The following is a 16,298-nucleotide window of genomic DNA, read 5'->3' as shown; positions in this document are numbered from 1 at the left end:
GTGGCTACCCACTCCAGTATTCTTGCCTGGAGAATTCCACAGACAGAGGTGCCTGGCAGGCTACAGTCCATGGGGTCACAAAAGAGTCCATGACTGAACAACTGAGCATGCACACATTTCTCGGGGACTTTCCATGTATTCACCATATCATTTTATCAAGGAAATTGGAATCATACAGTTTAAAATTATTTTTTTATTGACTCACTGTTTTTAACAATTTGTGTTAAGCAAGCAACCCTTAGTCTATAAATTAAATATTATTCTCTCTGTAATTTCAATGCCCTAATATAAACATCTTAACAATTACTTCTTGCAACTCAGTAGAGATTGAAGTAGGATTTATGAAACTAGTTTATTTCATTATCATATAAAGATTGTTATTTTTAAAAGTTTGACTACTTATATAAAGTTAAATAACTGAAAGTCTGCTTAGTAATATTGAGAAAAATTACTAAATTAAAAAATTTTTAATATCTCATTTTATACCATTATTTACATCACTAGTTTGTATCTTTAGGAAAGTAGATGCCAGCATGTGTATCAGTATACCCACAGTCTTGACAATAGAAACATCATATTACCATTACCTTTAGTGTATCTTTAAGAATGATATATCTTTAGCATATATCTTAATGAAAATAGAAGCATTACATTACTGCTAAATGTAGTATCTTTTTAAAGATCTAACAATCTGGCAATGATGTCACTTGGAGGATATGATATGGTTTGGTGGTTTAGTTGCTAAGTTGTGTCCGACTCTTGCAACCCCATGGGCTGTAGCTTGCCAGGCTTCTCTGTCCATGGGATTCTCCAAGCAATAATACTGGAATGGGTTGCCATTTCCTTCTCCAGGGGATCTTCCCGCCCCAGGAATCAAACCCAGGTCTCCTGCATTGCAGGCAGATTCTTTACCGACTGAGCTACGAGGGAAGCCCATGAATATGATATACGAGATTGTAAAGAATATTGAGAAAAAGTAAGACAGACTCCTTATTTGACTAAAAATGAATATTTTTTCAGTTTTTGCTCTCATTCCTTGTTTCAGACACATAAGGAAAAAATGAAGGGCGATATATCAACATGTACAAAGGAATGCCAACCACCAAGTGAAGGTGGCATTTCATTTCCTCTTTACATTTCACACCCTGTAAGCCAGAAGAAGAAAAAAGTCTGCCGAACAGACCAGACCACCTTCATAATTGGAGAAACACCGAAGGGGATCCGCAGGTATGTCATCTGTGATAACACCTGGCTTTGTGAATATTTCTCAAAAGAAATATAACTACCTAGGTAAATACACAAATTATTTGAATGTTAACTACACTTGGCATCTGAATATTTCAGAAAAATCTGAATTTGTACACTTTAAAAAACAAATCCCCAAATTCCCTCGTAATCCAGTGGTTAGAACTCTGCACTTGCACTGTAGTGGCCCGGGTTCAATCACTGATTGGGGAACTAAGATTCCCCAAGCATTGCAGCATGGCCAAAAAAAAAATCTGAAATGTTTTAGTGTTTTAAGAAGGTTAATGCCTGAATTGATAAAAGATGAAGTACAGGTAAATGAAATAGGTAAATTTTATATAGGTAAATGAAATACTTAAGTGCATTCTGTTCATTTAGTCGTTGAATATTTATTGAGCACCTGATATGCACTCAGGCATTGTGCTAAGTGCTGAATATACAGTGTCAAAAAAGAGACAAAGAGCTTACAGTACAATGAGATGAGGTTTGTCATCAAACCATAAAATTTTCAAAAGTGCTAAAGCTTATAAATAATTATGAAATAGTGTGCTGTAGGAAAGAAATGGACAGCTTCCATTATAGAGAATAGCGGGTTCAGGAGGGGCACCGCGTCCTTTCTAGCGGGTAGTCAGGGAAGACTCTCTACACAAGTGACATGTGAGTTAAGACTTGAAGGATAAACAGGCAAAGAGCGGAGTGAGAACTTTCTGAAGAGGGCGGGGCTTTTGAAAGAAGGCTAGTGTACTTAGCGCATAATAAATCAAGGAGAGAATGGCATGAGATGAAGGGAGAGACTTAAATGAGCCTGGAGCATGCAAAGCCTTGTAGACTGTAGAAAAGAATTTGGATTTTGTTCCAACCGCAGTAGAAATTGTTGAAGCATGACATGATTTGATGTATTAATATGTTTCTAAAAGGTTTTTCCAGCTTCTGCCTGGAAGAGGGCAGAGCGGACTAGGGGAAACCATAGGGAACTGGGTGGTGGTGGTTTGCTAGAGTAGAGTAGTTGCCATGGAGACAGAGCCAATTGTATAAATTCAGTTCGGTGTTGAACCGGTTGTTGGGAAAGGGACAAGACAGGTTTACTCCCAATTTTCTGCCTTAAACAAGAGATTGGATTCACTGAATAGGGAAAACTAGGAGAGACAAAAGGTTGGAGTAAAAACAAAATCAAGAGTTCTCTTTCATTCACATTAAATTTGACGATGTGGGGAAATGTCACATAGGCAGTGGATAATGCCACCCTGAGATTCGGGGACTGGAGATCTAAATTTAGAAGTTATCAGCGTTGAGATTAGAAATCGCTTACAAATGGTCTTTACAGCCATAGACTGTGAGCAGCCTAGAAACAGAACACAGAGAGGAGAGGAGACGCCCCAGGACTGAGCCTGGAGGGTGACTATGTCCTCCTGCTGGGTAGGAGGCCCCGTGCGAGACCCTGAAACCCAAGAGAAGGGAGAGTTTCAGAAAGGAGGGAACGCTGACTTTACTGACTGCTGCTGAGAAGCAGAAGCAGAAGGGGGAAAGGCCCTGGAGCCGAAAGACTCTTCAGTCGCCTCCACGTGAGCACTCTTAAGTAGGCAGATGCCAAGGTGAGGTGGGCAGGCAGTGAAAGGACAAGCCCCTGGGACTGCTCCTTAAATCTGGATGGGGAAACTGGCAGTAGCTCAAGGGCATTGTGGGATCAAGGATAGTTTGTTTTTAAGTTGAGAAGATAATATTGGCTTGGCCAAAAAGTTCATTCAAGTTTTTCTGTAAGATTGCCAACCCCCGAAAACCTGTTTGTGTATCAAGGAAAAAGACTAATAGGGGAAAAAGAGATTATCCCAGGGAGGTGACAACAGAAAGAGTGAAGTCCTGAAGGCAGAAGAAGATGGGATGCAGACCACAGGCGAAAGTCTAGCCTTTGAGAGGTACTGAGAGAAAGGAACAACCTAAACAGCATATTAAAAAGCAGAGGCATTACTTTGCTGACAAAAGTCGGTATAGTCAAAGCTATGGTTTTTCCAGTAGTCACATATGGATGTGAGGGTTGAACCATAATGAAGGGTGGATGCTGAAGAATTAATGGTTTTGAACTGTTGTGTTGGAGAAGACTCTTGAGAGTCCTTTGGACTGCAAGGAGATCCAACCAGTCAATCCTGAAAGAAATCAACCCTGAATATTCATTGGAAGGACTGATGCTGAAGCTGAAGCTTCAATACTTTGGTCACCTGATTCAAAGAGTCGACTCATTGGGAAATAAGACCCTGATGCTGGGAAAGATTGAAGGCATGAGGAAAAGGAGACGACAGAGGACGAGATGGTTGGATGGCATCACCAACTCAATGGACACGAGTTTGAGCAAGCTCCAGGACATGGTGAAGGACAGGGAAGCCTGCCGTGCTGCAGTCCATGGGGTTGCAAAGAGTCGGATATGACTGAGCAACTGAACAACAAGAGAAAGGCGTAAAGAAAGGCCCAGATACAATGGGTATTTCCTTTTTTGAGAATTAAAGCATCAGTATTGAGGGAGAGAGATTTGGGGGGAAAGAAATTATGAAAGAAGTAATTTATAAAGTAGTAAAGCAAGCTTGGGGGGCTAGAATTCCTGAGTGATGTTAAGTCCCTCTTTGAGAGTAATTACAGTAAAACCATCTGTGTAGTTGTACAGACTTTATTCAAGTTTCAGTTGCTCAGTGACAGACACAGAATAGGGAAACAGCTGAGTTTTACCAGGAGAAGGTGAGAAAAGAAAGGAAGCTGAAGGATGTTTGCAAAGAAGTGATTATAAAGTTGAACCTAAACTGAACAAAGGGATGTTGATGATAGTGAGAAAGCAGAAGAGTCAGCAAATTGGAGGACTCGATGAGATGAAAGGTACAATCTAACATAGTTGTCATGGGGATAATTGAGTAGTTGAACTGGAGCATGATGTGACTGAATTCAGGAATTTGGAAGTTGTGCAGTTAATGGTAATGACCTTAGTGGGATGATCTTGGCGATAGGGACCTGACATGAAATTGAGTCTTTGGAGGTGAGGTAAAGAAACTGGTGGGCCAGAAGTTGGGTGGGACATCCACACGGATACTGATGTTATCAAGAATGATAGCAGAAGATGGGAAAGGAAGCAACATTAATCCAGGATCTTGAGTGTCAGTCTCCAGCAGGGAGCAACTAGGAAGTCAGTTAACAAGATGGGGTGGGAGTGAGAATGGTTCAGCTAGATAGCATAAACCTTAAAGAGTGGGAGGAGTTTTTAAGAAAAAATAATCTGGAAACAGCAGTGGGAAGCTTGAACGCTGAGGCTTAAGGATGAGAGGTGTAAGTATTTTGACTTGTGAAGCCTGCATAGGAGGAGGCAGTATAAGGAGGAGACAGAGGGACTCCTTGGGTAGAAGACACAGGAGAGCTGGTAGGTCATAGCCTGGTTCCAGGGGCACCAAGGAACGGTCTGGAAGGATGAGGGACTGGATCAGATCCAGGATGTAGAGGCCAGGAGGAGGATGAGAAGCCAGTGGTCCGGGGACCTGTGGCGTGGTGACTGAGGTACACAGGGGAGGAAGCAAGGTCCTGATGGCTTCTACAGACAGTAGGAAAGTGCTGGTCGCTCTGTCTGTTCCAGATGCTTCCCTCAGGGTTTTGGCAACTCCCAGGCAACTGGTCCCTTAGCTCCTCAGGTCCTGGTGTGGCAGATTGGATCACACCCCTGAGCTGCCCCCCATTGCCCAGAAAGGTGAACATCCCACACTGCTACAGCGTTGCAGCTCCTCACAGACATATTTACAGCAATGATTTGGAGTAAAGTTGGGGCAATTTTGTATGGGCAATTATTTTGCTAGGAGTCTCACTATATAGATTTTTACCAATCTTTGAGAAGCAAAAGCGTCTTATCCCCTTTGGCACTGTATATAAAAATAAGAGTATTGGGACTGCCCTGGTAGTCTAGTGGTTAAGACGCCACACTTGCACTGCAGAGGGCCTGGGTTCAAACCCCGGTGGGGGAACTAAGATCCTGTATGTCTCGCACCGTGGCCAAAAAATTAAAGAAAGGAAGGAAGAAAGAAAGAATTAACAATGATTATTTTTTTACCTCTTTTTTTTCCCTCTATATTAGCCTCAGGATAAGTGTCTCATGCTTAATAAAAAGGTGAAGGGTGTCTAATATTAGAATGCCAACATCTGAGCTAGGGAACAGTGCCCGAACTGCTGGCACCTCTTTCCTGTTAACCATTCTACTCTACATGAATCAAGAATTTATACAATGATGCAGTCCCACGGATCATCTGAATGAAGTTTCAGTCCTACCTTCACTTCAGAAAGTTCAGGCAGAAACAGCATGGTATTTAGCTGTGTTTCCACCCCTTCTCCTTCAGTTCCTCAAGAACAAGGGAGAGGAATTGAATTTTTCCACAGCTACTCTTCATCTACTTGCTGAAAGACAAAGATACCCAACTTTGATTTCTTCCCCCATCTACACCCCTTTCCCTAAGTGGCTTATGAGTGTCTACAAAATTTTCCTCACAGAGTGGCTAGCTTATATTCCCTGGTTGTACCTTGCAGTCATTAAATATTTAAAGAAAACTCTTTTCAAGACCAAGAATTATGAAAGCAAGTTTAGAAGGTGAAAATAAAATGAATTGTAGTCATAACTCATCCTGTAAAGGGTAATCACACAGCTGGTATCCTGGTATACCACTCAGACAGAATAAGGTCAGAAGCACCTCTCCTCCCAGAGCTGACAGAAGCACCTCTCCTCCCAGAGCTGACAGAGGCACAGGGTCATAGGTGAGGTCAGCACAGCAAAGCGGAAAGTACTTTGGCAACTGCTGATACACCACCAAGTCTCAGATAAATAAAAGACATCAGCCTGTAGCTTTGCCAATAACTTAATCTTCTCAGCACAAATACTTATTAGAAAGGCCATGAAAATGGATTCAGAAATGATTAATAAACAAAATAATGATACGTCATTCCTTCCTGTGAAGTTAAAACTGGAACCTCTTGAGAACATACTTGATGCTTTACAACAGGACAGAAATTTGGAAACTTGTTTTTGTGTTGTTTTAAATATTCTCTTGGCAATGAGAGTGACTGTTGATCAGGCATAGCTAGTACCTAGATTTGGAAACAAGTAACAGGACCAGTGTGGTGAGGACTAGAGGCCAGGGTGCTCTAGTGTGCTCTAGGGTGCTCAGGGTGCTCATCTGAAACTACAGAAGAAAGTTCTGAGTATATGGTATGGATTGCCACTAAAATCAAAGGAAACACAGACTTTATACAACCTGGTCTCAGTGGCAAAAGTAAGAGTGGCTTTAATAAGTAAAGCTCCTGTTTATGTGCATTTAAAAAATCACTTTTTTTTTGCCCTCAGGATTCTCTGTTTTGTACAGAATGAAATTCAAACTTCTTAAATTGGCATACAGACCCCTCGTGATTTCCATCCTCTTCCCTGGCAGTTCCTCCTGCCCCTCTATCCGCCACATCTTGGAACTGGGCCTGTGCATGTTCCTCTCTCTTCAGGAGGCGTCTTGGCTCATCTTTACCTGACTGGCTTGAGGTGACAGGAGTGAAGCCTTCCCTGCTGTCCACCCCACTGCCAGTCACTGGCTTAGACACCCTTTTGTGGGTGCCGACAGGGCACCATACTTACCTCCATCATAGGATTTATCCCTCCCTTCTGGTTTGATCTTCATGTATCTGTCTCTGCCAACCAGACTATAAACTCCTTGAAGACAGGGAACTGGGATTTGTTGACTGTTGTATAGTTTCTCTTACAGTGCCTTGCAGATAAGAGAGCTCTATAAATATTTTTTCAGTCAATAAATCAAAGTTTTAAGAAAATAGATAAAAATAGATGTAAGTCTTCAATTTGGGGACTTGTAATCATTTGCTGCAGCAGCAGCATCTGTAGCTTTTGTTTATAAAAACATTTATGAACAGTGAGCTTTCCTGACTCATGGCCTAAACTCAACATCAGCAAAGGAAAACCCTCTTAGTCTGCCTGGGCTGAATACCACAGGCTGCTGCTTAAAAGATAGAAATATGTTCTCACAGTACTGAAGCCTGGGAAGTCCCAGGATCAGGGAGCCAGCTGATTGGACTCCTGGCTTACAGACAGCCACCTTCTCACTGTGTCCTCCTGTGGCAGAGAGAGAGCTCACTGGTGACTTTTTTTTTCTAAAATTTCATTTATTTATTAATTTTTGGCTGTACCAAGTCTTTGTTGCTGCGTGCAGGCTTCCTCTAGTTGCGGTGCACAGGCTTCTCACTGCGGAGGCTTCTCTTGTCGCGGAGCACAGGTTCTAGAGCACAGCCTCAGTAGTTACGGCACACAGGTGTAGTTGCTCCACAGCGTGTGGAATCTTCCCAGACCAGGGGCTGAACCTGTGACTCCTGCATTGGCAGCAGATTCTTCACCAGTGGACCACCAGAGAAGTCTTCTGGTGACTTCTTATGACCTCTTTTAACCTTAATTACCTCCTAACGGCCCCCGTCTCCAAATATAGTCACATTGGGATTTAGGGCTTCCACATATGGATTTGGGGTGGGTGGCACGGTTCAGTCTATAGAACCCTCACCTAGGGAAAGGAGCAGAGTCTAGTGCCCAGGTTCCTAAACAGGCTTTCCACCTCCATCTTAATAGGGTTTCAGAAGGCGCAGTTCTTCAGTGGCTTTTATTAATATCTGATGCTAACTCTGAAACTCATTTCTTCAAATACCATCTGACATTAGTTTAGTTACCTATACTGAAGGTCAGATCCATCGGATCAAAACTGAGAGAGAATCTAGGCTTATCAGTTTAGAACTTCCCTCTGTGTGTGTGTGTGTGTGTGTGTGTGTGTGTTTATTAGTCGCTCAGTCATGTCCAACTCTTTGTGACCCTGTGGACTGTGGCCCGCCAGGCTTCTCTGTCTATGGGATTCTCCAGGCAAGAATACTGGAGTGGATTGCCATTCCTTTCTCCAGAGGATCTTCCCTACCCAGGGATCGAACCCTGGTCTCCTAGAACTTCCCTTTATGCTTATCAAAAAGGCGTGTGAAATTTCTATATTATATTTGTTGAAGAAAGAGAATAAAGGACATAGAAGAGAAAAATTCTTAAACATTATTAATTTGGGGGCATTTTCTCTTTTCTATTTATTGATACCCTCTTTGACAATTTTATTTTACGTATCTTGTATGCAGTATAGATTTTCAAACACAGATTATATAAATTATAATTCTGCTGTAAATCATAAATTATCTGACTGGAAGAGCAGCATGCTGAGATCATACAATTCCCAGGAAATACCTGATAATAAAAGTCAGAATAACTTAAAAAGTTGGTAAATGAACTTTTCATGAACTAAAATACTTTTTTTCAGTAGTGTAAGGGAAGAGTTCACATTCTCTTAAGTGCAAAATGTATGTTCATTGTGATATATGCTAATGAATATATTTACATAGCTTTGTTGCTACATAGCATAACATTGATGACAAGTTCTTTAAAAGTAAAATATAGTGAAAATAACCATTGGATTTGTTCATTAAATCTTCAGAAAACAATTTGAAGAAATGGCTTCTTATTTTAAGTTGTCTTCTGTAAAGGAATTTGCTAAACATGTAACTAATGCCACATCAGAAGAACGACAGAAAATGCTAAGAGACTTTTATACTTCTCAGTATCCAGAGGTAAGAGAATTTTTTGTGGATTCTTCCTCAGAATGCACTAAGTCTGCCTATGAGAAAGGAGAGAGAGTCAAGAATAAGTCTGAAAAAAGAGAATCTCTTATGAAAGAACAGCTATCAGATTCTGAAACTGTGTCATTTAAAAATTCTACCAAAAAAATTTCTCCAATTTTCAGCCCCAACATATGTAAAAAAAAGTCAGTTAAGTTTCAAAATAACAGTTCCTGTAAAGAAAAGGTGCTTTCCAGTGATGTGGAACCTAAGAAATTACCTATAAACTGTACCCAGGAGACTGACAGTGGGGACAGCAGCCAAGCAGCCAAAGACACTGCTGCATCCTGTTCCCTGAACAGTAAGTCTGGAGCAGATAAGGTGGGAAAGTTGGAAAATGCCAGGACAGACCAACAGGATCTCACCGGTTTGAGTATTTCAAGAAATGGACCCACCTTCAAAGTGGAAAACAAAACAATAGAAAATCCAGTGTTAGAAAACACTTCTGTGGTAGGCTTACTTGGTGACACCTCTATTCTTGATGACCTCTTTAAAAGTCATGAGAATAGACCCACACAACTGCCGAAGAAGATTCTTTCTGGGTCCATCGAAAAAGCGAAACAGAAACCAAAAGATTTCTGGGACATCTTGAATGACCAAAATGACGACAGTCTTAGTAAACTCACCGACTTGGCAGTAATAGAGACTCTCTGTGAAAAAGTGCCTTTTGCTTCTTCTTCCAAAAGGAAGGAGGATCTTGAAGCTTCTCTTTGGAAATCAAACGAGAAATTTTTGTGGAAAAAATTTGACTCAAGTGATACAGATGAAAGCACAGCTCATACACAAGAGTGATGAGCTCTTATAAACATATAGATGAATTACTACAACCAGTGAATTTCTGCCATCAATGTTTACAACTCTGTATTCCACACTAATTATGTTACAAAGTTGTCAATATATATTTTTAATAAACTCTTGCTCTGGATTTTTTTTAAGTCTCAAATGTTACCATGTATTAGTTTTCCTTGATAGCTGATTTGATCTTTAAAAAAAATATATGATAGTATTATAGTATAAACCTCTATTATGAAATGGAAAAGATCCTAGATTTGTGACTAGGAGACCTGGGGCGTCTCTCATTGTATAACTATGTGACCTTAGATAAGTCATTTAGGCTAGTGTGCAGCCATTTCCTCATATGGAAGATGAAGGGCTTGAAATTGATGAACATGAGTATCTTCTAGTTTAAAAACACTTTGTTTCACTCTCGATTCCATTAAGTCATAGAACCAAATTATGCTTATCCCCCAAATCAAGTGTACATTAATGAGTTTCTTTCTTACTAGCATTTGGAAGATTATTAACTGTTTTCCTTTTCCCTCAGTATCATGTGCTACCATTATGAACTTATTTATACAAAAGTAATAATGAATACTAAATACATGATGTATATTAAAATAGTAAGCTCATAACTGCTCAAAAGCAAAGAGTTAATGTTGTTTACTATCATTATATGATGTATGATGCTAAAGTAATATAATTATTAGCCACAGAACACCAGTGCCTCAACTTTTTATACAAGTATATAAAACTTTGTATAGTACTTTTGTATTTCTCTTAGGTATGAATAAATAAGTAAACATTTGATTTTATTTAAAACTTTTATATTTTGTTGAATTTAACATGCTTTATAACCAATGAAATGTGCTTGTTGTTGAATTCACTTGTTTGGAAACATTCACTCAGCCCCTGTGTACTGTGCTATGAACACCAGATGTACAGGTGAGGCACTGCTACTGATAAAACAAAGGAAACCATGTCTATAAAGAGTCATGTTAGTTGGGTTTTTTTCCTTTTTTTCTCTTTTGCTACTTGCAGCGGAATGGTATCCAGACTTCCTAGATGCTACATTTCACCACCAAGAGCTTGCTGCAAAATGAATGTGCTGTGTAGTCTGTGGCAGACTTAATATATAAATCGTGTTAGACTGTTGTGGGATCAGCTCTACCAGGACCTCAGAAAGAAAGTAGCTACCTCTTCAACTCAGCTTACATATCAGACAGTAGAGTCCAGTCATTTTAATAAAAGTATATTTTTTGTAAAATCAGGTACTTTTTAATTTTCTTACATAGACTTGACCTTAGAAACATAAGATGATGTTCATACAAATATTAGCTCTGTACTCTTCAAATATAGTGAAATGCTATTAAAAGAGATTTTTATCAATGACGGTCAAAATGGGAGTAAAAATACAGACCTGGAGTTAAGAAAGTAGTTTCCAACAGTTGTCAGTGAAATGTTTTGTCATAATTATCATGCAGGAACGGTATGCCAAGCAGAGTATGGGGTTAGGTGTGGAAAGGAGCCAGTCAGAACATTCCAGAAGGGTGACTGTAAGGGTTGAATCTCCTTGCCATGGAGCAGTGAGAACATGTGGTTCAGCCATTGATGAATATGGGGACAGGCACAGTCCTTCCTTCCTGCTGCACTGGTGGTGTGCTGCCTCGTTCTGCCAGCTAAGTAGGTGGCCACAGGCAAATGCCAGGGTTTCTTTCAGCCTCCGTTTCCTCTTCAAATTGGAGATGGACTAAATCAGTGGTGGGTCAAGCATTTTTTTAAGCAGTTGAAGTCCACTTTAAGTGGAGGCTCAATTATAACAATTAAAATGGAGGTCCATTGATTCAAGGAGCACTACTGTAGCTCCGTGGAGTATTAGTTTGAAAAGGAATAACATCATTGTTAAAAAACCTTCCAACTTCAAGTTTCCATGGTTCTATTTGCCACAATCTGTATTTTTTTACTTCTCTTCAAAGCAATGACAGTTTCTGGCTGCTAGCACTCAACACACAGTTGTCATTATTGGAAACTGAGGCAAGATACTGTGAAATCTTTGCATTTGAATTCCTCAGAGTTCCCTTCAAGCCCTGAAACCACTTAGTTGGGTAAATTAACATCATCTACAAGCAGTGCAGCTGCCCCTATGTGTTCAAGGTGACAGAAGCTTAGTTTGCAGAGATGAGTTGGTGATAAACTTTTCATCAATCCATAGAGTATGAGAAAGCCAAGGACAGTATATAGTTGTTTTAAAGTTGATTATGCAGTTTTAAGATTCTGAAGTTATTCTTCCTTTATGATACAAAATAATCTTACAAAATGATATAGTTTTTCACCTATTTCATCATCTTTACTTGATGTAAAAGTTGCTAACCATATGTCAGTTTCCAAAAGTTTTGACATTTACTGATCTTCAAAATCTGAAAGAATGATATTCAGTGCCTCCCTCAAAGGTCGTTTTTCACATGTGAGGCAACTGATTCCACAGTCACTATGTCATAAATCCAGTTAACAGTGGATTGGGGATCTACTGAAGATGTCAGTGAACCTGAGATACTATAAGATGCATCCACCATCAAAGAACCCAGAGTGCAAAGCACTTTTTAGGCTCCTCACCTAATTCTCATTTAATCATCATTGATGTGATCTTTCCCAGTTCTATTCCCACCTTCTTTTGCAAAACATGCTTTACCCAAAACTTTCTGGAAGGCCTTAAAGGAAAGGCTCGTAAGCTCAGGAACCAGTCTTAGCCCTGGGGACACTGCATTTGCCCTGGGTGACAGCCCCATACACTGCCCTTGCCCCAGCCCTCTCCCAGTGCTGGCTCCACATGGTGTTTGTGGCAGGTAAAAAGGACACTGCACTTTTTCTCTGTTAAAGATCAACCATAGAATCTTGCCTTACAGGATCTTGCAGAGTGTTAAGTATGAAAAAAGTGTTTACTCTCTGCCCCTAGAGAGAAAGACTCAGACTGGCCCTCCCTTTGGAAGCGCAGAAGTCTGAGGCTGTGTGGTTCCCAGCCCTCAAGTGGCAAGTCAGAACCACCTGCAGAAGCTTTTCCACACGCAAGTGCCCAGGTCCCTTCCTAGAAGATTCTAGGCAGCCATTTTGAAAGTTTCATAGTAATTCTGATACGTTAATGTTTCATCTGAGACATTGTTGCTGGACAGGACTCAACCTCTCCAGTAAGCCCCCAACCCACATGAAACCAGTGGACATAAAACTGAGCTCAAGCTGAAGCCATTCTATTTTTTTAGGCTCCAAAGTGATTGTTATGTTCCCATAAAAATATCCACACACACAACTGTTTCTCTGATGAAACTTTATCAAAAGTATTTCTTTTCATGTAGGTTAACAATTTTTGTCAGAATATTTATCCCCTGAGTTTCCAGATTTAAGACCAGTCTTAATTATATGAGCATGGTGGCCTCATATCACTGACATAGATAATGCCCAATGGACATTCTTGGTTTTGTACTGTTTTCTCTCATAGTTAAAAAAATCAAGAATGCCTGTCTCTATAGATGTCTTTGGCCCACCTCCTCTCATTGAAAGAAATAACTGAAACTCAATTTACATTGTTTATATTAAATATATAAATAGCAAGGGGGAAAGAAAGGGTGCATCTTGGAATATCCTGTACATCTCTAAGGAAACTCCAGTGAGCTCTCTTGTCAAATACAAATTTTTGTCCTCCCCTATATCTTTTAACATCTATATCTTTAATATCTTTAAACATCTATTTCTGCTTTATTGACTATGCCAAAGCCTTTGACTGTGTGGATCACAATAAGCTGGAAAATCCTGAAAGAGATGGGAATACCAGACCACCTGACCTGCTTATTGAGAAATCTGTATGCAGGTCAGGAAGCAACAGTTAGAACTGGACATGGAACAACAGACTGGTTCCAAATAGGAAAAGGAGTATGTCAAGACTGTATATTGTCACCCTGCTTATTTAACTTATATGCAGAGTACATCATGAGAAACCCTGGACTGGATGAAGCACAGGCCGGAATCAAGATTGCTGGGAGAAATATCAATAACCTCAGATACATAGATGACACCACCCTTATGGCAGAAAGTGAAGAAGAACTAAAGTGCCTCTTGATGAAAGTGAAAGAGGAGAGCGTAAAAGTTAGCTTAAAGCTCAACACTCAGGAAACTAAGATCATGGCATCCGGTCCCATCACTTCATGGCAAATAGATGGGGAAACAGTGGCCGACTTTATTTTTCTGGGCTCCAAAATCACTGCAGATGGTGACTGCAGCCATGAAATTAAAAGACGCTTACTCGTGGAGAAGGAAATGGCAACCCACTCCAGTACTCTTGCCTGGAAAATCCCATGGACAGAGGAACCTGGTAGGCTACAGTCCATGGGGTCGCAAAGAGTCGGACACAACTGAGCAACTTGACTTTACTCCTTGGAAGGAAAGTTATGACCAACCTAGACAGCATATTAAAAAGCAGAGACATTACTTTGTCAGCAAAAGTCTGTCTAGTCATGGCTATGGTTTTTCTAGTAATCCTGTATGGATGTGAGAGTTGGACTATAAAGAAAGCTGAGCACCAAAGAACTGATGCTTTTGAACTGTGGTGTTGGAGAAGACTCTTGAGAGTCCCTTGGACTGCAAGGAGATCCAACCAGTCTATCCTAAAGGAGATCAGTCCTGAGTGTTCATTGGAAGGATGATGTTGAAGCTGAAACTCCAATACTTTGGCCACCTCATTCGAAGAGCTGGCTCATTTGAAAAGACCCTGATGTTGGGAAAGACTGAAGGCAAGAGCAGAAGGGGACGACAGAGGATAAGATGGTTAGATGGCATCACCGACTCAATGGACATGAGTTTGAGTAGGCTCTGGGAGTTGGTGATGGACAGGGAGGCCTGTTGTGCTGCAGTTCATGGGGTCACAGAGTCGGGCACGACTGAGCAACTGAACTGAACTGGTATCTTTTAAACTTTGGATTTTTCTTTAGTTTTTGTAAAGTGAGACATGCCTCTGGACTGAAAGATGGACTTGAAAAGAGGCCTCATTAAGCTAATCTGTATATATTTTCCTCTTTCCTAAAACTATTAATGAAAGTATTGATAAAAACAACAGAAAAAATCTTAATTTTTCAAAACATAAATGTCAACATGTAGTCATGGGAACTTCTGATCTTACATGATCAGAGTCCACCCGCGTTGCTCACCTGCCAGTGCCCTCACTGCCTCCCACACTCAGCTGTCTCACCATACCAGCCCGCACTCACCGCCTTCCAGACCCAGAGCCAGTGCCCTAAATGGTCTCCCTTTAGCACTGCCTAGCAAAGCCCCAGGGTTTTCCCAGCTCAGTTCCTATCTGCCCCACCAAGCATCCTGTTCACCAATATCAGTGGAGCCCCCAGTGCCCTGCCCAGCAACCTAATATCTTCCCCTCCTCAATCAGTTTTCCCCAGTCTCCCCAGATACTTCATCCAACCTGCATCTCAGACTTCTTAACTCCCCAGTTTCCCTGGTTAGTAGATACCTCATCCTCCTGTTCATATACTGGGAAATGCCACCAGTGAATGAGCTCTGATTGTCATACTTGGGAGACTCCAGAGGTCATATCACCAGGCAAGTCATACCCAGAGGTATGACTTTCCAGGCAGGAAAAGGCAAAACTGACCAGTTAGTGGGGACTTTGCAGAGGTGCCATTTACTGCCTGAAATGTCCCAGGGCTGCCACATTGCCCTGAAAGGCATAACAACTTCTGTAGTCCTAAGAGACCCTACAGGGCACAGCCCATGTTGGGGAAATGTTTTTGGGGGAGGGCAGGCAGGTCTGGGGAAGCTTCAAGTGTCCCCTAGGAAGGCGTGTGAGTAAGGGAAGAACACCCACCAAGGAACCCAGGCACAAATGAAGGGTGGTCTCTTTGAGTGGTGGAAAAGGTAGGCTTCCTAAGTGCAAAACAGGGAAGAAGCATGTGTTGGGCTGATGTGATATCAGCAGATCACCCCCCACATTCTGGGATTGGGTTGGTGGCCAGGCCTGAATGAACTGGAAGGCCAAAACATTTCTTCCCTTGGCCTTTAAAACCTCAAGTGAGCAGGAATGGTGGGACTAGGACAGAAGTTGGAGCCTTGGATTGCCAACATAAAAATGCTTCTGACGACTTACTAACCTCAAAAATATGTAAGAAGGCTGGGTGGAGGACAAGGGAGAGACAGAGTTGAGTGTCAGTGATTGGAAGTCCTGAATGTCAGAGAACCGGCAGCATCACGCAGGGACTTGCCTCTCTGGGCAAGGGGGTGGCTGATGGGCTTTCCCCCCTCACCTGTTACTCGGTGGATGGTGTCGGCACCAGCAGCAGAGCTGCCAGCGGACCTGAGGACAGGACCACTATCGCGCTCTGCGAGGCCTCCCGCCCCCCACCTCCCCTCCGCTTCTCTCTGCGCGCCTTTTCCCCCAGAGCGCCATCGGGGAATCCACCTCGCTCCTGGTTCCACCTTCCTCTCTCTCCCTCGTGGCAGGCATATATTAGACACTGTATGGAGAAATCGCTCCATTTGAATTTTCCTCAGCGAGTTTCCAAGCCACCCGCCGCTGCTGA

At 41.6% G+C, this 16,298-nt stretch overlaps 1 protein-coding gene across 5 annotated transcripts in view; it reads left to right on the top strand.

Moving 5' to 3' along the window:
* The window catches only part of ERCC6L2 (ERCC excision repair 6 like 2), a 173,517-nt gene extending 158,745 nt beyond the window's left edge, over nt 1-14,772 (top strand). For 3 of the 5 annotated variants that reach the window (XM_070459501.1, XM_070459502.1, XM_070459500.1), the window contains exons 18-19: nt 1,046-1,227; nt 8,766-9,876. In XM_070459501.1, coding sequence (XP_070315602.1) covers nt 1,046-1,227; nt 8,766-9,738 — 1,155 coding nt within the window. In that variant the 3' untranslated portion in view covers nt 9,739-9,876. Of the gene's footprint in view, nt 1-1,045; nt 1,228-8,765; nt 9,877-10,764; nt 10,994-13,693 lie in introns of those variants that run through there. The other 2 variants (XM_070459504.1, XM_070459503.1) reach the window with 2 other exon arrangements.
* Nucleotides 14,773-16,298: the final 1,526 nt, after the last annotated feature.

This window comes from Odocoileus virginianus, chromosome 31 (assembly GCF_023699985.2).
Source record: "Odocoileus virginianus isolate 20LAN1187 ecotype Illinois chromosome 31, Ovbor_1.2, whole genome shotgun sequence".
NCBI lineage: Eukaryota > Metazoa > Chordata > Mammalia > Artiodactyla > Cervidae > Odocoileus > Odocoileus virginianus.
Note: the sequence above shows the minus strand (reverse complement) of the source record. Positions and strands in the feature narration are given on the sequence as shown.